General features: G+C 44.4%; 1 protein-coding gene across 1 annotated transcript; it reads right to left on the reverse strand.

The window, feature by feature from the left end:
• Window positions 1–23,220: 23,220 nt before the first annotated feature.
• On the reverse strand, window positions 23,221–25,764 carry ADM (adrenomedullin). The gene is made up of 4 exons (XM_054440827.2): window positions 25,382–25,764; window positions 24,817–24,935; window positions 24,517–24,666; window positions 23,221–24,290 (listed from the first exon to the last, which is right to left on the reverse strand). Exons 2-4 carry the CDS (start codon window positions 24,912–24,914, stop codon window positions 23,981–23,983), a joined length of 558 nt encoding a protein of 185 aa, XP_054296802.1. The 5' UTR covers window positions 24,915–24,935; window positions 25,382–25,764; the 3' UTR covers window positions 23,221–23,980.
• Window positions 25,765–26,407: the final 643 nt, after the last annotated feature.

Genomic DNA, 26,407 nt, shown 5'->3' on the forward strand with positions numbered 1-26,407 from the left:
TGTAGTGGAACCCACTTGGAGTCCCAGCTACTCGGGAGGCTGAGATGGGATGATCACTTGAGTCCAGGAGGTCAAGGCTGCAGTGAGCCATGTTAGCACCACTGCACTCCAGCCAGGCAACAGAGCAAGACCCTGTCTAGAAAAAAAAAAAAAAGAAGACTAGATTAACTCCATAATTTGAAAACAAATGATTCTTATGTCAGAATCTAATGAATTTAAACAGATAATGTGTTAAACACTTAGAAGAGACTAAGGTTCGTGCAATGAAATTCTACTGAATAATAGAAAGGTAGCCAAAATAGATTAAATTAAAAAATGAAGTTGCACATGATTAAGTTTTTTGTAAAAGAAAAAAATATAATTTTGGGTATTGATAATGATGATAGTTGGCATAATGTATATTGTCAATCATAGTTGACATTTTATTTTCCTGTAATGTGTGACATTTTCACTTAAAACAATGAAAAGTAATATAAAGAGCACTGAGAGCCCAAGTGGTTCATCAGTGAATCATGCCTCATTTCCTTCTTTTAAATATGTGTTTATTATGCTGATGATTCACAGAATTCAGTTTAATTCCACAAACATTTATTGAGAGCCTATTACGTGCAAGATACTGGGCCAGTGCCAGGCCGCCAGGGTGGAAATGCTAGAGTCAGTGTAACTTGATTTCATAAAGAAAATACACAATGCATTTCATGATCCAGTGATGGATAAGGTGGAGAGGGAAAGTGGTATAAAAGTACCATGAGGCCAGGCATGGTGGCTCACATCTGTAATCCCAGCACTTTGGGAGGTCAAGGCAGGCAGTTCACTTGAACCCAGGAGTTCAAGACCAGCCTGGACAATATGGCAAAACCCCATCTCTACTAAAAGTACAAAAATTATCCAGGCATGGTGGAGTGTGTCTGTAGTCCTAGCTACTTAGGAAGCTGAGGTGGGAGGATAACCTGAGCCCTGAAGGTTGAGGCTACAGTAATCTGAGATCAGACCACTGCACTCCAACCTGGGCAATAGAGTGAGATCCTGCCTAAAAAAATAAATATATATATATATATATATATACCGTGAGATAATTTGGCCACTGGCTGAATAGCTAAACACACACTCACTCTGTCACCCAGGCTGGAACAAGGGCAGTGGAGTGATCACAGCTCACTGCAGCCCCAAGCTCCTGGGCTCAAGCAATCCTCCTACCTTAGCCTCCCAAGTAGCTGGGACTACAAGCACACATATCACCAGACCCAACTGATTTTATTTTCAATTTTTTGTAGAGATGGGGGTCTCACTTTGTTTCCCAGGCTGGTCTTAAACTCCTGGCTTCAAGCAATCCTCCCGCCTCGGCTTTCAAAACTGCTGGGATTACAGGCATGAACCACTGCACCTGGCCCTAGTCAATATTTTTATACATGTCTTAAATGATGAAGAAGGTAAGCACAAAGTTTAGAGTAATAGCTAATAGACAAAATAAGCAAGATAATCTGACCAGCATGACTTTCAAGAAGAATCATTGTAAAGTTCTGTATTTGGTTCAAAGAAAATCAACAACACAAATTCACAGGGATTCCTGACTTGGCAGCAGTTCATGTAAAAAACAACTGGGCTTTTAATTGACCATGGATTCATTATGAGGCATTATTGGAATGTGACTGATAAAAACAAGACTAGGGCAATTCTTGACCACAGCCATAAGTCTAGTGTCCCGATAAGAGGGTGGCAGCTCAATCCTGTTCTGGTCAGACCACACTGGAGTTCTATTTTCATTTCTAAGCATCCATTTCACAGTTGGAACATGGCACTCTTGACCCACTTTTGTGAAGTAATGTTTTCTCACACTCCTTTTCCATCCTGTGTTCTAGCATACTCTCAAGTGCAGTATGCTAAACTAGGACAAATGAGCTCTACCCTTGTAATAGAGCACAACTGCAAAGCAGTAATGTCATGTGAATCAAGTTCCTTCAGATTTCAGTCATGTCAGCTTTTTGTTAATTTTTCTTTTATTGCAGTCTCTTCTCCCTGGTGACTTGGGCTAAATCTGGGGGTAATGAAATGACCGAAATCTGACTTACAGCCACTATGTGTACTCCAAATGATTCCTCCTTCCTATTAGTCATAACATAACCCTTTGTCCTTGAACCAGGCTGCTCTGCCTAGTTTCCTGTTCTTCATGCAAAAACTCCAAGAAACCAGCCTTGCCAACCTCCGATAGGAGTCTAAAGCTACCATTTATTCTGAAAACTGAGATCTGTGCTACACTTGAATGCAAAGTCATCAGAATTAGCTTACACAAGTTCCCCTTTCTCCCTCTGGCATATACTTCCACTCCTTTGCCATCCCAGCTTTGACTTCCCTTTCTTCTTCAGCCCTGATGAGAACTGGGAGTAAGAAAAAATGTAAGGAAGAAAGGAGGAAAAAGAAGAAAGAGAGGAGAGATTAATCTCGATCCCAAAGATAGGTAGGACCTTTTGTTATTGCACCAGCAAGTCATGGTTCTCTCCTTTCTTCCTTCTTGGTCTCCCAACTCTCTTCAACGTGTATACTCGCCAAGGGCTAGGGAAACCCCAGGTTACAAGATCCACTCCCTTTAAAGGGACTGATCCTAAAATTAAAGCCAGTCCAGAGGGGCCACCTTTCCAGCCTAGGCAAGATATTCAAGTCTCAAACCAGGTTAAGGTCTTGTTGGAGTCTACACATGCCCTCTTCTTCCCTATCCAACAAAGGCCTGAGAAATGATGGTCTCTTCCATTAATGCCCTTGGATTGGAAGGGCAGGGGTCATATATAAATTCTGTGCTAAATACTACGAATTCTTTTTCTTTTTTCAGCATGAGACAGATATTGTGAATGCTATATCCCATTTAATACCCATAGTAAATCCTGTGCTATAATGTATTAATTTAAGATGGCTTCCATTAAAAGGAGCAGAAAGCTCAACTCACTATGGGATACTAAGTGAAGGAGATGATTGGTTTACACAATAGAAGTACAACGGGATTGAGGATGGGTCCGTTTAGGAGTTCAACAACTTTATCAGGGAGTTCTATTTTCCATCACTCCACTCTGCCATTCACAATGAGAGCTTCCATCTAGGGCTTCCCCTGTTTTAGTCTCAGAGTGGCTTTCTATTGCTGCTGAGACTGCATATGTCTCCCATTTTTATCTAGCAAGAGAAAGGGAACTTGTTTTTCTGGAAATAAGCCAGTAAACTTATGCAAACTCATTGGCCTGAATTGCTAGTGAGACCACATATGTGTCCCATTCTTATCTAGCAGGAAAAAGGAAATTTGTTTTTCTGGAAATAAGCCAGTAAACTTATGCAAGCTCATTGGCCTGAATTAGGCCAGCACCCATCACTGGGTCCTATAATAGTGGCCTTAGAATGGAATTGCACTAGGCCTGAGTGTTCAGGAGTGGAATGGTCTATTGGGGGAGATGTGGATACCCTTACAAAAGTCATGGTAGTTACCAAGAGAAGAACAAGGGCTAGGGAGGCAACTCCAAGGCTCTCTTAGCTACATATTATCCGATTTTTCAGAGGAGAAACTGAAGCTTGGAGATGCTGCTGTGTGTAATGATAGAGCCAGGATTCTCACCCTTCCCTACACCAGGATATCTTGAAGAAACAAACCAAAGAAAAGCCGGAATGGTCATCCCTTCACTTTCAGCCTAAAACATGTAGATAGGAAAGAGAAGCAGGGATTTCATAAGACTGGGAAAATCTCAGCCACTGTGCACCCGGGAGCTACTGAATCTACCTACTCCACAAAGCTGAGGCAGCTTTGAACCTTCACATCACCTGGGACCATGCCTAGCTCAGCAACTATTTGTAAACTGAAGAGCACAGACTACAAAGGTATTACCCATAATGATGAGTTCTAGAGCACTGCTTTCCAAGCCCATTCTGGGTTAAATCAGAGGTGTGGGCTAGCCTGGGAACCTTGCCACACTGCATAACATTGCTCCTCCTGGGGAATGTCTTCCGAGTTCCAAAGGACAGATTTGCAAATAGACTTCTGGAGTACAGCCCCATCCACTGCTGGGAACTGCCTTTGTTTGACTTGTTTATTCAGGAGAGCTGCTCTGGACTTTCACCCAGCCGCTGCCTGGCAGGAGGTGACCTGGCTTTAGCCAACAGTGGGTGGGGACAGCAGGAGAGCAGCTTCTGCTGAGTGCTAACTGGACACGAAGCTATACCATAGGAAGGGGGAAGGGCAGAGTATTCAAAGGCCATAAGACAGCTGGTCTTTGACAAGGGACCTCATTTAAGGAGCAAGAGTCTCTCTGTCCCACTTCTACCTGGTGGAAGAGGGAGACAAAATTAACTCACATGACTTGAAAGGCTTTTGCAATTTTTGAGGGCCACTGAGTATAAATTTTCCAATAAGCAGTTGCTGGATTTTGTTCCTGCTGAGGTGTCTCACAAGGCAGCTCCAGGCTTGAGTGTCATGGCCTGCCGTGGCCACACTGGCCTTGAGGGTTTCTGTGGCCTATTTTGAGCGATTTTACTGTTCATGGTCCTGGCAAACATATCCATTTTTCTGACAATATTTATAGTCTGATGTAAGTGTGAACTAGATAATGACCTTTCAAGTCATGGCACAATGTTCTGTTTAAAGTTTTCATTTTTTTGCTCAGAACATCTGCAAGATCCTTTGACCCTTCTGCATGGTCTCTTGGAGATTTTCCTAACTTTCTGACCACTTGTGGGGATAGAGTGGTGAATGATGGGCAGAACCTTCACGTGTCTTGGGTCTTGTGAGCATCTGAGCCTACAGAGAACACTCCTTTTGCTTCTGAAGCTCTTGCAGCCTGTTCTGAGATATGAAATGCTGACCAGTTCATCTCAGGCATTTCTTTCTCTCTGGACATTATAGGATTATCCTCAAAACACGTGTGAGGGTACATACATCATCAGCTTCCCCTAGTGAGTAGTTACTAGGATTTGGATAACATTTCAAGCTTGACATGGCTAAAACAATACCATATCTGCAGTTAACTTTAGGTGACTCACCAGAAGAGCTATTTTAAACAGAATTTGTAGCGACTAAGATTACATTTGTTCTATGAAAAACAGACTGAAAGGACAAAAGGCTAATGCAATATTTTTGAAATGCTCCTTTTAAGCTCAATGAAGTCCTGCTGTATTTTCTTGACAGCATCCTAGTTACCAGGCATAATGGGACGGGCAATAACTGGTATCTAGAACACTCAAGAAACAAGCATGTCTTGACACCATCCAGCAGGAGTATATGTTCATCAGAAGACAGGTTTGTAGAAATAGTGATGGCCGTGTTCATCTAGTCACCAGGGATTCTAATGTATTCCCCTGCAAAATAATATTGGTCAGGCTAGAGCTCTGGTAGCCTCATGAAGGGTATGGTTTACCAGTCACCTGGCCTGCCTTAAGGTCATCTTCAGTTCTGCTGGCAATTACTATACTCTCTTCTCTACCCCAGAGTGCAGACAAAGTTCTGTATTTAGTTCAAAGAAAATCAACAGCACAAATTCATACAGATTCCTGACAGAGCCAGAAGGTCAGAGCTAGAAGCAGATTGGGGCTTCTAGCTCTGACCTTTCAGCTGAGACAAGATTTCTAAGGGGAGAAGAATGAACAGATGCGAGGAATGGGGTGCTCTCATGCCACTCAAATGAAGCACAAAGGTAAACACCAACCTCATTATTCTCCTAAGAAGTTGCTTCTTTTCCTGGGGTAGGGAACCTGGGGGCAGGCAGAACCTTCAAGGCCTGAGAACTATCAAGAGACTCTTTAAGAGGCGAGGAGAAGCTGAAACCACTACCCCAAACCAGTTCTCCCGAGTTTTCCTTCCTGCTTCGGGTTTCCCACTTCATTTCCCATTGCTGTGGCATCATGTCCGCCCCTACCTGTGAGGAGATACTGACATTTCTCTAGTGTTATACAAACTCCTTCCCTGAACTCTTCTTCACATAGCTGAGATAGGCTGGAACTTTTCCAAAGCCTTTACAAAATTCTAAGGGAGAACAACGGGGACATAAACAAGAAAATACATGAAGCATAAACATGGTCAAGCTTGTGCAATACATTAACAATCATAATATTTAGGGAATGAGACACGGAAGGGAGAAATGTTGTACATAATAACCTTGTTTGATAATTTTTAGGAACTGTATATACTTTATAAGTAATACACATATATTTTGACATATACAGTATTAATTCTGGTCCTACCATAGCATTCTAGCTCCCATGGTTCACTCCACTTACAGACTTTCCATCTGATTAACTCTGAGACTCTTCCTTCTGTTCCTTTCTATCCCTGTCCCTCCCCAACAGGTCTCATGAACCTTCTGGAAAGAACAACGGGTGATAAGTTTGATCATTCAGTCAATAAATGTGCCAGCTATAATGCCAGACACAGTGATAAGCCATCACTTACCTTCAATGCTTATCGGTACCACTCAAATGCCTTTTCTCTTTGATAGGAGAAAAGACCAAGAGTCATTTCCTTAACACTTCTTTCTTTGTCCATCTAAAAAGTCACTTAGAATTATATGAAAACACACTTAATAGACTCAGTAATCTCTGCCAAGAAAAAGATCTTGGTTGAAAGAATTCTCAGCTACAACAATGACCGCAATCAAAAGGAACTCATTTACATACAAATGGATCTTCCCAAAGAAGGCAAAAAGGAAAATCCCACTTTCTGATTTGGAGCAGCAACAAGCTACTAATATAGTCAAGGCAAGGCAGCCTCTGTCCTCTGGATGCCTCCAATAAGATGACTAAGGGCTTTATCAAGCCCATCTAAGCTTATGACTATATTAACTCTCCAGTGCTCTTTATTTGAGCTCCGAGGAGCCACTATTTTCCTCATCCCTCTCATCATCTAACCTGAACTCAAGTATTCTCACCCGGGTGTGATTCAAATGGAGCTAGCCTTTACTTTCCTGGACACCCCTCTTCCTTAATCTGCCTCAGTTTCCTCAAGGAAGACAAAGATAAAACATTTGGAGACACCACAAATGAACCTCATCACAAATGAACCTCAAGCTGAGAAGAGCACTTCTGAGAGGCACTTCCAATACCGCCCACTGACACCCAGCGGAGAACAGTCTGTGCTTGGGGAATTTACCTGCTGTTACAGTTTTCAGACATCATTGGCCCATAAGGAAAAGACACTTAAACCTATAAGCCTCCTGGGCTTTGCTCTGGAGCCTCACTGGTCAGAGCCTTGCGTGAACTCCCTTGGAAAGTTGTCTGGGATCAAGGAGTCTGCCCTTGAGTCTCAGCAAGGGATGAGGGAGGCAGGACTTAATGGACTGAAAGAGAGAAGCCACCCATGTGGTCCAACAGTTCATCCTAGGAAATGAGAGTCCAGTTGGTACACTATATAAACTTATATTCCAAAATCCCCCAAATTCACCACCAAGGCACTTGGCTAAGATAAACCAATATACAATCAACCTAGAACCATTTCAAGAATGTATTCCTAAAGAAACAGCAGGTGGCAGCAAAGTTTTACATTTTTTTTACCCTTTGGCCTGGAATGAAAACAAAGTGTCACAGAATAATCTCATCTCTGAGTCAGCCAATTGGCCCAGAAACGGGCATATTGCCATCTTGTAACGTGACGAGTATAGCATCTTCTCAGAGTGGGCTCTGTGCATTTTGACAAGAGAATACAACATCACCCGCCACCCCCAGGCCAGAGACCTGACTGGTTCTCTAGGCCAAGCAGGAAAGTGACTGCCCCAGAATGACCAGATCACAGAGGCTGTGGCCCTGAGTTTCATATTCGTTTTCCCAATATCCAGGTGTTGCTCATTTACAATGTGGAGGCCCTCAAAGAAAACTGAGTATGATTAAGTGGAAGTAAGCCTAGGAATTGAGTATACACCTCACAGCATTTTCACCATCTATTATGAATAATCCATGGCAGAAATGTGGGGGCAAAAAAAAGTGGAAGAGAAAAGGAGAGTTAATAAAATCTGGTTTCTGGTGTACTTAGAGATTTAGAGATCTCTGAAAGCTGCATCACCACCCCACAGCTGCTGTAGCTTGGGCTCAGGAGCAGGCAGTGCCAAGACCACTGTCTGCTTTGGCCTCAAATACCTTCCTTGACTTAGTATTGTGCTTGGCTCCCAACTTCCAAGTTGTAGCTGGAAAGTTTCCATTGTCACAGTGCAGCACCAGAGTTTGGAATCCAAGTTTTTGCTGAATTGTTTTGCAGAGCAAATCCAGTTTTGCCTTTAAGAAGTGACTGGTCAGCCGGGAGCGGTGGTTCACGCCTGTAATCCCGGCACTTTGGGAGGCCGAGGCAGGCAGATCACGAGGTAAGGAGATCGAGACCATCCTGGCTAACACGGTGAAACCCTGTCTCTACTAAAAATACAAAAAATTAGCTGGGCGTGGTGGCAGGCGCCTGTAGTCCCAGCTACTCAGGAGGCTGAGGCAGGAGAATGGCGTGAACCCGGGAGGTGGAGCTTACAGTGAGCCCAGATGGCGCCACTGCACTCCAGCCTGGGTGACAGAGCGAGATTCCGTCTCAAAAAAAAAAAAAAGAAGTGACTGGTCAGTTTGTTCCATCCCAAAATGGTGATTCAGAACTCTCTCAGACACACCTTAGACTGAGATACTTATTTTTTTCCCCCTTAGATTAGAGAAGGAGGATTTCCTTATGTTGCCCAGGCTGGTCTTGAACCCTTGACCTCAAGAAGGCTCCTGCATCAGCCTACCAAAATGCTGGGATTACAGGCCTGAGCTGCCTCACCCAGGCTGAGATGCTTAATTTGCATCCAAGAGGAAACTTTCTTATCTAAATTAAGTAGAAATGGAAGGATGGAGGAAGGTGGGGGTAGGGCTGGAGGAATTTTAATTGTTACTATTTTTTTTAAATATAAAACTTGTTCAGGAAAAAGATAAAGTTAAGGACCTTGTTTCCAGGATCCCAAACAGATTTTGCAAACATATATTTGTGGGTTTTACTTTTGGAAGTAGAGTTGACAGAAAAGTGAGTAGCTTTAACTCTGTAGCAACACAACTCCTGGTGACCAGAGAGAATGTAGAAGACGTTCATTTATTTACATGACATGCAGCCTCAGCTCCAAACATGTATTTTGTTTTCTTTTTCTGCAGAAAATATGATTTTGTTCCGACAACTTAAGGACAAACTTCACAGCTCTCAGCCCAGAAAGGGTCATTTAAGATTATCTAATAAGGAAAACATTGTATAATTCCTTTGAATGTAATAAACAATATCTTTTGGGGCAACTTGCAGCAAATGTTCCAAATTTCACATCAACATTTAATTCCCCCTCCGTGTGTATGTTCTACGCTCCACAAAAAATGATATTAAAACATTTAATGCAGAGAATTGACAGCACCAGGAAAATATTTGGGCTGTCTGGAGTTGCCATTATTGGCTTTAATTATGACCTACTGGCTCTTGGGTCCTAAAGCAGCCAGAAAATGAGATATGTGTGCCAAAATATTCATTAGAATTCCCTTCTCAGTCATTGTACAGAAAGAACAAGTTTCTTTCTGGCTCCCATCTTCAGTATTTTAAGTGGAATTATTAGTATGCCAGATTTTTTAAAGGATCAGTCAATAAACAAGATTATGTGCCTACCTTGTATTTTGCATTTTAAAAATCTTGAAAAGGTCAAATGTCCCCTTTGCTATCATTGTATTACTGTGAAGAAAGAATTGTTTTTGCAGCCATGGAGTTAACCGGTAATCTCCACCCAGGCCTCCTCATCCAAGCCCTGCTCTCTTGAACTGACTTGATCCTATACGCTTTGGAACTGAAAGTACTGATGAAGCACAGCTTGAGTCTCCCAAGGAACCAGTCAGAAAGATGGTTTAATTTCTCCCACTTTTCAATGTTCATTTCTCCCTGAATATAAGACCTCAGAAGGCTAGAGTCATAAAGGAGGAATCTTTGAGATCCTTGATGCCATGTCCTCATTTTAGAGATGATTAATCTAAAGAGAAATGGTATATTCACTGCTTTACCTTTGTGTTCTGGCATTGAGAAAGAGCAGGTGCTTTTTTTTTCTTTATTTTTTAAACCACAGCATCCTTAGTCGTTACTCTTAAACAGAGTTGCCATTTAATGAGCTTATACTATACTGCCAGGCAGGGGTTGTTGCTTTCATCCATATTATGTCATTCATCCTTACAACAAGCCTATAAGGTAAATATTATTATCCCCATTCTATAGCTAATGAAACTAAGATTTGGGTTAAGAGATGTGCCCATAATTACAGGGCTAGGAGGAGGGAGAGTCTGTGTAATCTCAAGGTTGTCTAACTTCAAAGCCTATGTCCTCTACTATACCACTTCCCTGCCCCCATCCTGCCTGCCAAATGAAACAAGGCCAGACTAGAAATCAGTTGGCATATCTTGGGCTCTCACATTGCTTTAATTTTTCAAGTAGTGGGGTGAAGAAAGAGTCCTCCACAGTGATAAAGTGGAGAGAGATGCCTGTGCCCGAGCAGTCTTCACTTACCAGAATGTGCCAAGAGATAAACAGGGACCATATAGATGCAATTCTCCCCTATTAACTACTTGTCAGGTTTAACATGACAGTTCACCCTGAAAGCTTTTGAAAGACTTCCCAGTTTTTAATAAAGTTGGCAGATTTGGTCCTGACAATTTGTCTTTCATTTAATAGAAAATTGGAAGGGCAATTTGGGTCAGATGCTTATTTTGAGAAAAAAATAATTTGGAGTTTTGTTTTCTGTGTGTGTGTGCGTGTGTGTGTGTGTGTGTGTGTGTGCACGCGCTCAAGGTCATTCAGGGCTGGAAGAGCAGATGTGGTATGAATTAAGGAAGTTTATCTGATGGTTGTCTACGGTGGCACAGATGATGGGGTTATTGCCTGGAAATGCTTGTGTTTTCCATGGAAACATGGTTTGGGAAAGAAACTGATGTTTTAGAAAAACTAACAAAGTTAAGATCAAGTTGGAATGTTATGTGTTAAATTTAACAGCATGAGATGAAGACATCTGGCAAACATCTTAAGTTTGCTAACCTAGGTGCCAGTGAAAACTGTAAACTGAAAATTTCTTTCTCTCAAAGAGAAAATTCATATACCTGGGTTAGTTATAAATAACCTGCCTGGTCTCTGCTCCCACAGTTCCCTCTCCGAAAATGAAGTTACTGGAACCCTCTGCAAATAGGTACTTGCCTGATCAGGAAGACTTAAAGGACATCATCTCCACATTGGGTTGTTTGAATGTCAAATCACCCTAGTCACTGACATCCTCCTAATCTAAATGAACATAATTTTTTATCTGGACTGCTGCAATGGCAGGCTACCCAGTGTCTAGAACAGGGCCCTGCATGGAGCAGATTGTTGATCTAAAATATCATTGATTGAATGAATAAATGAAATACTGTTTGCCCTGACTCAGTTACCCTGTCCTGATTCCCTAACTCTTGTTGCGTGTCTGGTGCTGAAATCCAGCCACGATACCATGTCTCTAGGCTTGTCGCCTGGTCCTGTTCTCATCAATCCCTTTGACACAAGTACATTCATTTGTGAGGACCGTCATAATAAAATACCACAGACTATGTGGCTTAAACAGCAGACATTTATTTTCCCACACTTCTGGAAGCTGGAAATCCAAGGACAAGGAGTCAGCAGGTTTGGTTTCTTTGGGAACCTCTCTAGTTGTCTGGCACGTGGCTGCCTTCTCTCTGTGTCCTCCCGTAGTCTTCTTATAAAGACACAAGTCATATTAGATTGAGGACCACACATATGACCTTACTTTTCCTTGATTTCCTCTTTAAAGGCCCTATCTCCAAATACAGTCACATTCTGAGGTACTGAGGGTTAGGAGTTCAGCATATGAATTTGGCGTATGGGGGTAGGGGACACAATCAGGCCCATCATGAGGAGTAATTCCAGTCCTGTCTGCTGCCTCCGGCTGGACCTCTCTGGGGCCTGCCTATAGTTTGCTCCTAGAATGCACGCTGCTGTGCTCCCTGACATGCCTGATGCCCTGTCATTTCCTGCTGTTCCTCCTTGATGCCAACACCCTACAGCACAACCACCTGTTGTCTGTTACCCTGCCCTGGGCTGGGGCTGGCCTCCTTCCCATCACCTGCAGCTTGTCTTCTCTCCAAACACCTGCCCTGCTGGCTGCAGTTAACCCTTCTATTTCTGGCTGTTTGACTGGATACAACCCTCAATCTACAACAAACGAATAAATAAATAAACTGTTGTTCTCAGTCTGTTATCACTACCAGGGTGCATTTTTGAAATAGCTGTATGGGGACAATATGTAGGCCGAACAAAGTTAAGTGGCTTCACAAAGATAAAATGTTACTCACAATCACACAATGACATTAGGCCCCACCCACAGACAATCCAGTTCAATTGGTTAGGGATAAGGCTCGGTATCAGTTTTTTTTTTTAAAACTTCCCCCACATGACTCTAATAGGCAGAAGAGGTTAAGGATCACTGCTCTATCTGGTGGAACAAACCTATTAAATTGAGACAAAAGGTTACCAACTAGCTGAACATAGGAGCAAAACAAGGCTGGGGGATCCCACCGCATCTGTGACTTGTGAATGGAGTGGAGTACGCCTCCCCAGAGTCCAGTCCCTCCCAGACACAGGGGTGGGTGACTCTTCCTTCAGCTCTAGCACCCCTTTGGTGTTAATTGCTCTGCCCTTTGGTCTAAGAAGTTGGGGGTGGCTTATTAGTGTCCTCTGCCATGTACGGCAATGTGGGTAAGGTTCAGCAATGACTTTAGACTTAGGCAAGTATCACATCTGCTGGGCTATCCGAGCGTGACTTGCAGGCTGTTATTGATGAAAGATCTCCAGCAGTAGTAAAAAGAGCAACTAACATGGCTCTTTGGCTCAGGCAACAGTGGGACTCACTTGGATGGCAGGGGATGAGCTCCAGGCATTTAATTGGCCTCCACAGGTTTGCTGGGACTGATCTGCAGTCTCTCCATGCTGATGTCCTCCTCTCTGTGGGGCTCTTTCCCAAGGCCTCCCTGCAACCTCATAGGTCCCTGCTCTCCCCCAGCCCAGGATGAAGGCGGCTTAGTCCAGCTCTCCCTCTAGTCTCTTTCCAATGTGGGTAAAGCCCAATCCCTGATGCTTCCGGGCCTTCCCTTTTGATTCTCAAGAGCCTTTTCTTCTCTCAACAAAACCTGGTTCTCTGCAAACAAAAGGCTTTGGCTTTCAAAACTATTGTGTTTGATGTGGGCTTCAAGAGGCTATTTTAAAGTCAGAAAACTGAACATTTACTGTTTCATTCTGACTGTTTCTTTCTCTTAGCATTCTGGTTGTACCAATCCTAATTCTCCTCAAGGCAATGCCTCTGATTTACTAGGGAAAAGGTCAAGTGGAAAAAGTGTTGCAAAGAAAAGCATGAACAATAACATTTCAAGATACCCTTTCTCTATGTAAGAAATACTGCAACACTGGCCACTCCACACCTCCCCTCAGGCAAGCCCCGACAAGTGAGCAGGCCAGGATGTTCTGGCTGAGTCCACGCAGGCAGAGTGAAGAGGAGAACCAAGATTTTTCTTGATAATAAAAGCTCTAAATCACAATTATTAAATCACTGTTTTCTTTAACAAGCCAATGGCTAAAAACAAAAGGTGTGAGGAGCTTGCTCTAGATTAAAGAAACACTAGAGATAGAACAATTTTGTCTGGATTCTATTTTGAACAAACCATTGTCAAAAGACATTTTTTGAGGCAATCGGGCAAAGTTGATTATGGCCTGGCTATGAGATGATACCGCAGAATTATTTTTAATGTTAAGTGTGACAATAGCATTTTGGCTACATAAGAAAACATTATTTTCATTTTTTAAAAACAGATGCATACTGAAGTATGTGTGGGTGATATGATAGGATGACTGGACAAAAGAAAATTGAAGAAAAGAAAAAACTTATTAAGAAAAGAAGAAAGAGGAAGAAGGGAAAAGAGAAGGATAGGCAGGAAAGAAAAGAAAAAACATACTTTGGCAAAAAAGTTTTTTAAAAACAAAAAAGAAAAAAGGATAGATGAATCAAATGTGGCAATATCATGATAATTATTGAATTTTAATGATGAGCATATGGGGGTTCATTATATTATTATTTCTCTGTTTTTGTGTGTTTGAAAGCTTTCATAATTTTTTAAGTTGTAAAACTGCTGCAGAAAAAGACAGACTGAGCAATAGAAGAGATTAAAAGGGCCAGAAACAAATTTAAATATTTACTATTTAAGAATTATTATATTACTGATTTGCAGGAAGATGAATTCTTTCTTCAAATAAAATCTTCAAATAAAATCTGACGAGGAGCTCCAACAAAAAGGAATAAAACAAAAAAGGAATATATATGTTCCACTAGAAGCTGGAGAAAGAGACTAGCATTTTTTTCTTCCCCCTTTTCTCCCCAGAAAACTTCAGAAGTAACTCAGGAAAACTCTGTGTCTCTGTGGAACACAGTTTAAAAACCTCTGATGCATATGATGAAGGAAGACCCTCAGGTCCTACAGAAAATATGCATTACTCAGTATAAATACTGGACAATTGGCTAACAATTTAGGGGAAAATAAAAGTTAAATCCCTACCTCATCAGATGCCAAAATAAATTCCATTTGCTTTAAAATGTTTAGCCTGGGTAATATGGTGAAACCCCATCTCTACAAAAAATTTAAAAATTAGCCAGGCGTGGTGGTGTGCACCTGTAGTCCCAGCTACTAGGGAGGCTGCGGTGAGAGGATCACCTGAGCCCAGGAGGTTGAGGCTACAGTGAGCCATGATCACACCACTGCACTCCAGCCTGGGCAACAGAGCGAAACCTAGTCTCAAAAAAATAAATAAAATAAAATGTTTAAAGTACAAAACAAAATCATAAAAATATTAGAAAAAAAGAGATGGCTATTCTAAAATATTGAGGCAGAGAAAGACTTTGTAAGCAAGCCAGTAAAGACAGAAATTATAAAGGAAAAAATTGGTATCTTTGATTATATAAATATTTATAAGTTTTATATGGCAAAAAATAAGCCACACTCTCTCTACAAAAAGAAAAAAGGTGTGTCTCTATGTGACAAAACTTTAGTATTCTTAATCAATAAGAATATTAAAGTATTTCAGATCAACAGGAAAAAAACAAATATTCTGACAGAATGAATGAATCAAGAACTCAAAAAAAAAAAAAAAATGGCAGGGTGTGGTAGCTCATTTATAATCCTATAATTACAATCCTATAATTCCAGCACTTTGGAAAGTCGAGGCAGGAGAACCACTCGAGCCCGGGAGTTCAAGACCAGCCTGGGCAACATAGTGAGACCTCCTCTCTACAAAACATTTAAACATTAACCAGTGTGGTGCACGCCTATAGTCATAGCTATTCAGGAGGCTGAGGCAGGAGGATCACTTGAACCCAGAAGCTGGAGGCTGCAATGAGCTATGATCATGCCACTGCACTCCAGCCTGGGTGACAAAGCAAGACCCTGTCTGTTAATAATAAATAAAATAAATAAATAAATAAATAAATAAACAATAACAATATATGTAAGGGGAAATATAAATGATCATGAAGACATGAAAAATACTCAGGCTACACTAATAATCATGGAAATAAGTTAAAGTAGTGAGAAGAGTTGATGCTGTTAAATTAAATTTAGCCTAAATCTGCTTCCTTACATATTTTAAGTTTGGCCAAAAGCTTTTTGCATACGTAGTGAACAGTAACCTAACGATGTGAAAACACACTGTAACCTACTCTTGTAACAAGCAGCCAAGTCTCAGCCAATCACAGAAGCCATACTTCAACTACTCACAGGTTGCTAAGTGTTTAAACCTTGTTTTAAAAAGGCAGACACAGAGCTGTAACCAGTCTGGCTGTTTCTGTCCCTCACTTCCATTTTCTCAATGTCACTTTTGTTTTTCTGTCCATAAATCCTCTCCAACCACGTGGCAGCACCAGAGATGCTCTGAACTTACTCTGGCTCTCGGGGGCTGCCTGATTCGTGAATCCTTCTTTACTCAGTTAAACTACGTTAAATTTAATTTGTCTAAAGTTTTCTTTTTTAAACAATGCTGATTCCTCTTTCTGGTGATATAGCAGACTAAGTTGAAAATCCTGCTACTATAAAACATCTAGAAATGCTAAGTAAAATACACTTAATATCCTTTTAAATGCATAGCTGAACCCCATGAAAATACAGAAAAGCCACAGAAAACTAAACCAAGGTAACTAAAAACCAGAGTAGAAAACTTGAGCTGAAAAGCAGTTGCCTGGGCTTTGGGGAAGGGGTTTCCTCCCTTTGGTAACAGAGATTTGTTTAGGGACAGAAGAAAAGGAACTGAGATACTCAAGCAAATCCAAGGACTCTCAAAATGCTACACCCCATATCGCCAGCACAGATGCACTTTTGCGTGGTTCATAAACATAAAATTAAGAAATTAATATAAAGAATGGTCTCAGATGGGTAATAACCTTGAGAGATTTATGTTGGCAGAAGCAAACATAAATCTCTCTGAAGGGACTCAACCCAGTCCACACAGAATTACCATCAACTAAGCTTTAATAAGATGAGCTCGGAACCCCAAATTACAGGAAATAGGAGGAAATACATCACAATGAACAAAAGTCAGCTGATAAAGGTAACAGAGTTATTAGAACGAAACTATAAACTAAATATTTTAAATTATTAAGGATATAAAATACAGTCTCAAAAACATGAGAAAAGAATAAAACTTTTTAAAGAGCAATAGGAAACACCATGTTTACCTATTACACGACACAATATTATTAATTGAAAAGAAGAATAATGTTCAGTGTTTCAAAGGAAACAGGAAATTCACTTTTTTTTTTTTTTGAGACAGAGTTTCACTCTTGTCACTCAGGCTGGGTGCAATGACACAATCTTGGCTCACTGCAACCTCTGCCTCCCAGGTTCAAGCGATTCTCCTGCCCCAGCCTCCTGAGTAGTTGAGATTACAGGCACCCGCCACCATGCTCGGCTAATTTTTTGTATTTTTAGTAGAGACAGAGTTTCACCATGTTGGTCAGGCTGGTCTCGAACTCCTGACCTCAGGTGATCCACCTATCTTGGACTCCCAAAGTTCTGAGATTACAGGCCTGAGCCACCATACCTGGCCAGAAATTGACTTTTTTATACTGTTAGTAGAAATAAAAATTGATCCTTCCAGACGGCAATCTGGCTCAAATGCTTTAACAAAAAAGAGGACAGACCCAATGACCCAATACTTTTATTTGTAATAATTTATCCTAAAAAACAGTCATAAAATTACTCAAAGATGAGTTGAATGCACATAAAAATGTTCACTGAGGGCCTTAAAAAATTGTTTAGAGATGGGATCCCCCTATGTTGCCCAAGCTGGTCTCAAACTCCTGGCTTCAGGTAATCCTCCCACCTCGGCCTCCTTGTAGCTGGGATTATAGGTGCAAGCCACAGCACCCAGCTATATTGGGGGCATTTTTAATGGTAAAAACACAGAGGGAAAACCTTAGCATTCAGCCAGGCGCAGTGGCTCATGCCTGTAATCCCAACACTTTGGGAGGCCAAGACAGGAGGATCACTTGAGGCCAGGAGTTCAAGACCAGCCTGGGCAACATAGTGAGACCCCAGTCTACAAAATATTTTAAAAATTAGCTGGGCATGGTGGTGCACACCTGTAGTCCCAGCTACTCAAGAGGCTGAGTCAGAAGGATTGGTCGGGCCCAGGTATTTAGGTTACAGTAAGCTATGATTGTGCCACTGCACTCCAGCCTGGGACAGAGTGAGACACACACAGACATACACACACACCCCAAAACCAAAATAACCTTAACATCCAACAGCAAAGAATGGTTAAACAAATTATGATTTGTTTCATAATTCGTTTCATTTCATTTTAATAAAATGAAATATGGTGCAGGAAATTAAAATGATGTTGCATAGATATATTTATTGGCATCAAAAGATGCCCAAATATACTGAGAAGTAAAAAAAAAAAAAAAAAAAAAATCAGCAGATCATGGACAAATATGATCTCACTCCTTTTTAATTGTGTAGCCCACTAGGAAAAGTTCAAATGACCAATAAATAAATGAAGATATGCCAAAATTCACCAGCAACCAGTAATGGAAAGTAAAACAATATTACTTTTATACCCATCAGCATGGCAAACATCAGAAGAGGATCCATGCTATATTTCTCAGGGTTTTCTAGAGAAACACAATCAGCAGGATATTTATAGATTTGTTGGTTTGTTTATTATGAGAACTGGCTTATGCAATTATGGATGCTGGTAAGTCTCAAGATATGCTATCTGCAAACTGGAGAAGCAGGAAAACTGGGGGTGTAATTCAGTCCGAGTCCAAAGGACTGAAAACCGGGGGAACTGATGGTATAACTCCCAGTCTCAGTATGGAGTGAGGCCACTGGTGTAAGTTGAAAACCTCAAGAACCAAGAGGTCTGATGCCCAAGGGCAGGAGAAGATGGATGTCCCAGCACAAGAAAACAGAGGGAGAATTTGCCCTTCTTCTGCCTTTTTTGTTCTATTCCAGGTCTCAACAGATTAGATAATGCCTGTCCACACTGGTGAGGGAGCTTCTTTACTCAGTCTACTGGTTCCAATGCTAATCTCCTCTGGAGACATCCTCACAGACATACCCAGAAATAATTTTTTACCAGCTATCTGGGCATCCCTTAGCCCAGTCAAGTTGACATATGAAATTAACCATCATACATACAAATATTGCAGTGACATGGGGAGGTGAGAATTCTCAGGCACTGCTGGTGGAAATGCATACTGGTACAGGCATTTTGGAAAGCAATCTCATACATTTAGCATAATCTGTATGTAGAAGCCTTTTAACTAAATGATGCCATTTCTGGGTATATATCTCCAAGAAATTTCCATTTAGACCCATAAGAGGACATGAAATGGAAGGTTAATTTACATATTGTTTGTGGCAGAGGGGTACTGGGGGCAACCCAAGTGTCCCTCATTAAAAGACAAGAAAAGTAAAATGTGGTAGATCCATAAAATAAGTAATATTCAGCAGTAAGAGGAAACAAATCTACCTGGATAATTTTTTTAAAGTGTTGAGTGAGATTAGGAAACAATAAATATTTTAACACAATGTGTTTGCAGGTTAAAAACATGTAGTTGTGAAATAACACAGCAGATTTTACAAGATTGCATACTATAATAAGCACAGATATCAAACACATTAAAGAGGGTTCCCATAAAGAAGATGTGAAGGGATACGGAAATTAAAGAAGAAAAAATAAAATAATTTTAAAAAGAGAGAAGCCTTGCACAGATTGGTAATGACAATTTGCCCTAAACTGAGTAGGTTTAATTCAGCTCTCTCCACTGAATTCAATTTTTTAAAGTGTGTATATGTATAATATATAAAAATGTCAAAAAGGAAGTTAGCCAGGCATCATGCCTATAGTCACCCCTACTCAGGAGGCTGAGGTAGGAGGATTGCTTGGGCCTGGGAGTCTGAGCTAGTGAGCTTGATCAAACCACTGCACTCCAGCCTGGGCAACTGAGCAAAACCCTGTCTCTAAAAAAATAAATAAATAAATAAAAGATTAAAATGTCTAAAATATTAATAGTGGTTATCTCTGAAAGTAGTATTACAGGTGGATCTTTTTCTTCTACACTAAATAAATATTGTAAATAAGTAAAATGCATTTTTTATGCTTTAAAATTTATCTCAATACTCAAAACTACTTTCCTAATGTTGGATAAATGTACAAAAACCTACTAAATTCAGCTGCCTGTGTGGCCACAGTCATTCTATTGTTTTTCCAGAATGTTCCAAAATAGCTCTGGAACAAGACCAGTGGGACCACCAGATAGCTATCTAGCCTCACCCTTCTTCCCTTGCACATGAAGACCAAGCCTCCAGCCTGGCTTTGGCAGAAACCTCTGTGAGACTCAGGATAACAAGGCCTTCTCCTTCTCAGCTGGGGAAAGGAGGGGCCTTATGTCATAGCTCTCTCTCTCTCTGAGAGTCAGTTCAGAACATCCTCTGAAAAGCTGCCTTGAGCAGCAGTTGCCAAGACAAAAGATCCCACCTCAAGGGTGGAAACTCTATTTGCAGTTTTGTAGACACAGGTGTTCTTCCAGGCGACTTAAGACCTACAGTGTGGGACTGTATTTGGCCAGGAATAGCTCAGAAGGCCTTCCCCTCCGAAACCAGCTCTTGAAGCTTCAGTGTATATTTTAACTATATTTGGCAATTCAAACCAAAGAGGTCAGTGGCTTAGCTCAGGAGAGGAAAAAGGTTGATTTATAATCCCTTCTTCAAACCAAGACCAAGAATTTAAAACTCAGTTCATTTATTTATTTTGCACTCATTGAGCTTACTGCTGAAGCAGCTCTCCTTCCCTCTTCTACCAGCCCTCATGTAAATCTTTCAGAACCACAGGTGTAAATCACCTATACAAGCTATCCCTGTTTTAGAGGACATTTGGGGACATTTGGCTAGAGAATCTAAATGTTAAAATTATCCCACTTTACTCCGTATGTCTTTAGAGGATCAAAATAGCCTGTAGCATTTGGGTACAAATCCAGGCTCCATCGCTTATTATTCACTGTGTAACCTTGGCTGAGTTACTTTACGTCTCTGAGGTTGTTTCCTTATCTATAAACAGATAACACCTACTTCACAAGGCTGTTGTAAGAATTAAATGAGATAAGGTGTATAAAGTGGCAAAGAGAATATCTGACACCAAGCAAGTGCTAAAAAAGGAATCTGTTTCCATTCCTCCCCATCACTCCCCTTCACCCTTGGCTGTTCAGCCAAGGTGTTGGCTTTTCAAGAAATTGCCTGATACCCTGTGTTTGATTACAACTGTATGGTATCATTCCCACAGCAAGCAACAGTAGCTAAAGATAAAAGCTGTGACTACTCCTCAGCTGTGGACAGGTCGAATCAGCTCACAAATGACTCATCACTGTTGATAAACGATGTGTTCTTGGCATCAATAGTCCCTATCCTGATAAGCTTCAGCACCTCAAAGAGAAGGGCCCGGGGTTTGATGGTGACCTTCGGTTAATCCTGAACTCATACCAAACTGGTCTTAGGAGGGTCTCTGTCTCCTCTCACATGTCTCCAGTCACAGGATTCTGAGCGGGAAGGACTCCAGCTGAGCAGCTGCCTCTTTTGTCTTAGAGCTGAACCATCTCCTTCACTTGCCTTGGATTCCCTCAAGTCATAAGACTTCCTCAGCACAAGGCTAGACGCCTGTTCCCTGCTCACAACCGCCCTAAGCTTGTGCCCAACCTGCCTTTGGCAGCTTTGTTTGCTGGCTGACGCTGTGCCAGGGTGAGGTTTGGCTGGAGTGCTTTGTGGCTACAGGACAACGTTGGCTCAAGGAAAGGAGTGAGTGTCTAACCTTGCGCCACTGTCTGCGAGGCTAAAGTGTTTGGTGCTCTCTGCAGTTTCTGTAGCCCCTTCAGACCACCCAGAACCCACTCACTGGCACAGAAATTCCATGACAGGAATCTTGAGTCACTCTTTCATTCATACATGCCTGGTACCTTCTCAGTGCCTGTGCCTGACACAGAGTTCCCACAAAGTGAATCTTTTTCTGAAAGGCCCTTGAGGACAAGAATGGTCTGTAGCTGCATTTCTAACCCCCTCAATTCTGACACACCTCACACAATTATCAAGATCAAACAGGGCAATAAACTATATGAGATTGGCACTGTCAACAGCCAGGTGCCCAAACTGAGGCTTTGTATGGTCTTAAGGAAATTCTATGTACTCGAGTTTACTTTCTTCTAAATTGGAACTGCTTTGGAATGAGGTATCTCTGGACCCCGGAGTAGGGCCCCTCTCTCTCAGTGGGTATGCAGTCCTCTTCTGCAAGAAACTAAACATCCTAGCCCCTCGGAGGGGACCCTGTAATGTGCAAAAGCCCCAGAAGGCCCTAGGCTACCCTGGAAACATTTCCATTCTCCAAACTCACCTTCAGGTTTTCTTCACCAGGGAGATTTCTGAGATCACCTACAAGCACTGACATTGAGGCCAGGGAAGCTTTTTGGAAAGGACAAGTAGCTGGTCTCCATCTTGGGTCTTCAGGATATTGGATGAGACAAACGGGGCACCCTGAAATCAAAATCAGGGGTCCCTCTCTTTACTCTCCCCTTATGTCCTAACTGTTCCTATGTGCCCTGACTTTCTAGTCACTCAAGGGGGGGCTTAGTGTCCGTCTATCGCCGGAACTGGGGTCAACCTTCTCAGAAGATAAGGCATATAAAGAAAGCAAGGAGGAAGGAAGGAGAGAGAGAGAGGAAGGCTGGAGAAAAGTGAAGAAAAAAATGAAGAAAGGCTTGGGAAGGAGGAAGGAAGAGGGGAGCGGCTAGGGGAGGCGGAACAATGAAGGTCTCAGGCCGTCGGAGGCTCACGATTCCGGCTGCACGTCCGTCCTGCCCGCCTCCAGCCGGCAGCTGCACGCAGCGCAGCGTGTGGGCGCTGAGTCACTGTCCCAGAACAGGGAGCCGCGGTGCAGGTCTGGGGGGTGTAGGGGGACGGCCCTGGTTGGCATCTGCAAACTGTTTCTTTCTTTTTTTTTTTCTTTCTTTCCTCTTTCATTAAGGCTGTGTGCTGACTCCCACGTAGAAGAACTTATTAAACCGCACGTACTGCTTGGCGGCGCTGGGCCTGTCTCAGATGCCTGCAGGGGGCGCTACAGCCTCGCCCATGAGCCAGCGGCCCGCGGGCGCTCAGGCCCGGGCAGACCCGGGGTTACTGGGGGTTACTGGGTTTTCCGGAGGTGTCCCCACGCATTGCTGGGGCGGCTTGGAACTTTAACAACCGCGGCAGGCAGGGGGAACGCCTCTCTTAGAAGTCCTCAGAGACCACCCCAACTCTTCGAAGCGCGCTTTCGCGCAGGGTTCTGTGAGCAACCCTATAAATCTAGGACTCCGTTGCGCAACCCGAGAGTCCGGGCTCGCCAACCCACTAGGGCTCCCCCTACCCCCGCCCCGCCTGGCCGCCACGCCAGGCGGTGACCTCGGGCGTCTCCGCGAAGTCCTGATTCTCACCCAGGACACGTGTTCTGCGAGCCCCACACAGAGAACAGAGCTCGTGACAGCTCAGCCCGCTCAGAGTAGGGCCAGCACGTGCACGCGCCGCCGTCCCACCTTCCCAAGCCCGGCGGCGGGACCCCAAGGCTCCTGGGCGGGCCGGGACCAGGGAACCCTCCCTCCCTAGACGCGAGAGCCGAGCCGAGAGAATGAATCAGCATTGAGACAGTTTATTGGTTTGCTGTTCGCATATCACCCATTTTATGTAAATAGATTATACAGAGACTCGGTGTTTCCTTCTTCCACACAGGAGGTAATCAGTCTTTCTCTTTCATGCACACAAACACACTCACATTCCACGCGGCGAACAACTTTACACCTCGCTGAGACATTCACGTCTTAAAATAGGGGGAGGAGGACAATATAATTGCTTTTAAAATGCCCTTAATACAATATATAACGTACAAAAATATCTCTATATTTGAAGTTACAAAAAAAATCTTGACAGCAACAAACTTAAATATTGATAGTAACCTCTGTATGTACAACACGCATTGCACTTTTCCTCTCTAGGTTTTGGAAAGTTCAAGTAATAGTGAGGCTTGCGCCCTGGTGGGGTGACACGCCGTGAGAAATCAGTTTGTGGATGAGCACGGCTGTGGCTCAGACCCCTGCCCCGGGGGTCTCAGCATTCATTTCTCATTTTCTCCTCTCCTTAAGCCTGGAAAACACTCGGATTCTTCTGCACCCCGCCCCCCGGGGCACCTGCACCTGAGCAAGGCTAAGGAAGCGAAGCCCCCAGAAGGAGGGGCCCTTGCAAAGCCAGAGCTCGCCGCCGGAAGGTGCCTCCCAGACTCGGGGTCTCTGCAGGGCTGTCAAAGCCCGGTCCCCACACCGCTCGGGAAGTCCTTCGTCCCGGGAGGCACCAGCGGGATGCTTGCGCGACTATTCGTTGTGCCATGGGCGCCTAAATCCTAAAGAAAGTGGGGAGCACTTCCACTCGGGGGGGCTGGAGCCCCGTGTGCTTGTGGCTTAGAAGACACCAGAGTCCGACCCGGGCCGGCCTCGGGCAGGGAGCGCCGGCGCCGGCGGCCGTAGCCCTGGGGGCTGATCTTGCTCCTGGGGGCGACGTTGTCCTTGTCCTTATCTGTGAACTGGTAGATCTGGTGTGCCAGCTTCTGCACCGTGCACGTCCCGAAGCGGCAGCCAAAGCTCCGGAGGCCCTGGAAGTTGTTCATGCTCTGGCGGTAGCGCTTGACTCGGATGCGGGCGGCATCCGGACTGCTGCGGGAGGGGGAGGAAAGGCAATTTGAGACCCCATCAAGCAGAGCTTTGGCCCCAACAACGGGAACGGGAGCCACTCTAGGGCCAGAGGGAGCTGGAAACTTCTCGCGCCATCTGAGCTGCGGTCCAGCCCCGACGATCCCCCGGGCCAGGGGAGTGGAGACAGAGAACTCCGCCCGCACACTTTCCTTCCCTCCCGTCCCTGGACAGCACAGGGCACAGTTACCTGTCTTCGGGGCTTCGAGAGGCACCCTTCATGTCCTGGGGCCGAATAAGGGTCTGGGCAGGCCCAGCCTTCAAGTCAGAGAGCCCAGTGGGGTAGCTGCTGGACATCCGCAGTTCCCTCTTCCCACGACTCAGAGCCCACTTATTCCACCTGGAAAACACAAGCAGACCCGATTCGCGTGCGTTCAGGTGACGCCCAGGCCCGTCCCTGATCCCATTCGCTTCTGGACCTTCGGGACCAACCGTCAGTTCCCCTTGCCTGCCAGGTACCAGCACGGGGGATGGCGCTGCCCCGACTCACTTCTTTCGAAACTCCGACGCGACATCCAACCGAACGGTGTCAGCCCCTAGGAAGGCGAGGGAACCCAGGTACATCAGGGCGACGGAAACCAGCTTCATCCCGGCTGCGAAGCGCAGACCCTGGAAAAGAAGAAAGAGAGTCGAGCGTGAGCACCCGGGCCAGCTGCACCGCCCGGGCGCGGCACGGAGGGCGGGCAGGGGCCCCGGCGAGGCGGGTTTAGCCCGCGCTTTCCCTGGCTCAGACGCTTATCTCCCTCCGGCGCAGAGAGGCGCCAGAGGCGTTTGCACGCGCCGGCCGGGTGACAGGCCCCGCAGGGGAGGCCGCTGCACCCCGCCAGGCTCCCAGAGGGTCTCTGCGCAACTTCTTGGAACTTGGCTGACGGAGCAGAGGGGACTGGGTCTCTGGATCTCCAGCTGTGTGCACAAGTTGGGCCCAGGATATAGGGTGTATCCCTCAGAGAACCCTCCAAAGTGGGTTGTTCCCCTCATCCAGCGCTCCCAGTTTAAGGCCTTGGCAAGCACTGCCCCCACCCCACCTCTTAACCCGCAGGGTCTGCGGCACCTACCTGCTAAGAGAGTGATCTGCCAAGTACTTGAAGGATAAAGTCTCAGACGTCCCACTGGCAATGGCAAAACCACGAAGTCCAAGCCCAGCTGCAGTGAGAAGCCCGAAGTGGCAAGGCTCGAGCTGCTCTATCCAGTGTCACCAAGAAACCACTGAGTGGCCAGCTCTGGTTCCTGTGCTTTATAAGCGCACGGGTGGGGGAGCGGCGGGGCGGGGCTTGGGCTGCCCGGTTGCCTTCCCTTTCTTTCCTCAGCCACGCACGCTCCTGCTCTCGGACGCGCGCATTGCTTCCTTTGGGGCTGGAGTTGGGATGGGGGGAGGGGGGGAGGAGGTCCCTTGTGCCCAGAGGGCTTAGGTATGGGCTCCAGGCGGTTGGTGCGGGAACTGCCATAGCCCTAACTCTTTGGGCACAGGGTTCAGACAGTACGCCGGAGCGAAGGGGCGCCACTACAACCTCTTGAGGTCCTTATCCAGGACCCATGCGGCCCGGAGTGCAAAGCCTCCTGGCGAAGAACAGCAAGAGCCCGCGGGAGGGACAGCGCGGATGGCCCGAGCCCGGACCTGGGGAGCTGTGGCCTCAAGTGGACCGCGCCCCCTGCCGGCTTGGCGCCTGACCGGGCCGCGACCCCAGACTCCCGCGGAGGGGCCGGGGCAGAGACGGAGCAGAGCCGAGAGGAGCAGGACTCACTTGTCCCCCAGAGGACCGAGACCCCGGGGTTTCGGGATGAGCGAGTAAGATTTCACAGTAGGGACAAGGCTCAGAAAAGCTAAATTGAGAATTGGGATTTGGAGGGGGGAATTATCTGAAATTTCAGAATTTTCATTTCTATTTGGAAACATAGGAATAACCAAAATTAGGAGTAAATATACTGTTTCATTTTGCCTCCTTGTAATCCTATTATGCCTTATAAGGTCATAACCTGAGAGTGTGCCTGGCTGCCTTCATTAATCCATCGTAAACGTGAGGACTGACTGCCAGGGAGCACACTAACGCTTCACGTATGCTAATCATTTTACAGTTTACCAA

The sequence above is a fragment of the Pongo pygmaeus genome, chromosome 9 (assembly GCF_028885625.2).
Source record: "Pongo pygmaeus isolate AG05252 chromosome 9, NHGRI_mPonPyg2-v2.0_pri, whole genome shotgun sequence".
NCBI lineage: Eukaryota > Metazoa > Chordata > Mammalia > Primates > Hominidae > Pongo > Pongo pygmaeus.

What these genes read in the sequence shown, in the direction of transcription:
- ADM (XM_054440827.2), bottom strand. Translation starts at nt 24,914, where the DNA reads ATGAAGCTGGTTTCCGTCGCCCTGATGTACCTGGGTTCCCTCGCCTTC. An exon ending in GCGTCGGAGTTTCGAAAGAA is followed by an intron (nt 24,667 to 24,816) that starts GTGAGTCGGGGC and finishes TGTGTTTTCCAG; the next exon opens with GTGGAATAAGTGGGCTCTGA. An exon ending in TCTCGAAGCCCCGAAGACAG is followed by an intron (nt 24,291 to 24,516) that starts GTAACTGTGCCC and finishes CCCCTCCCGCAG; the next exon opens with CAGTCCGGATGCCGCCCGCA.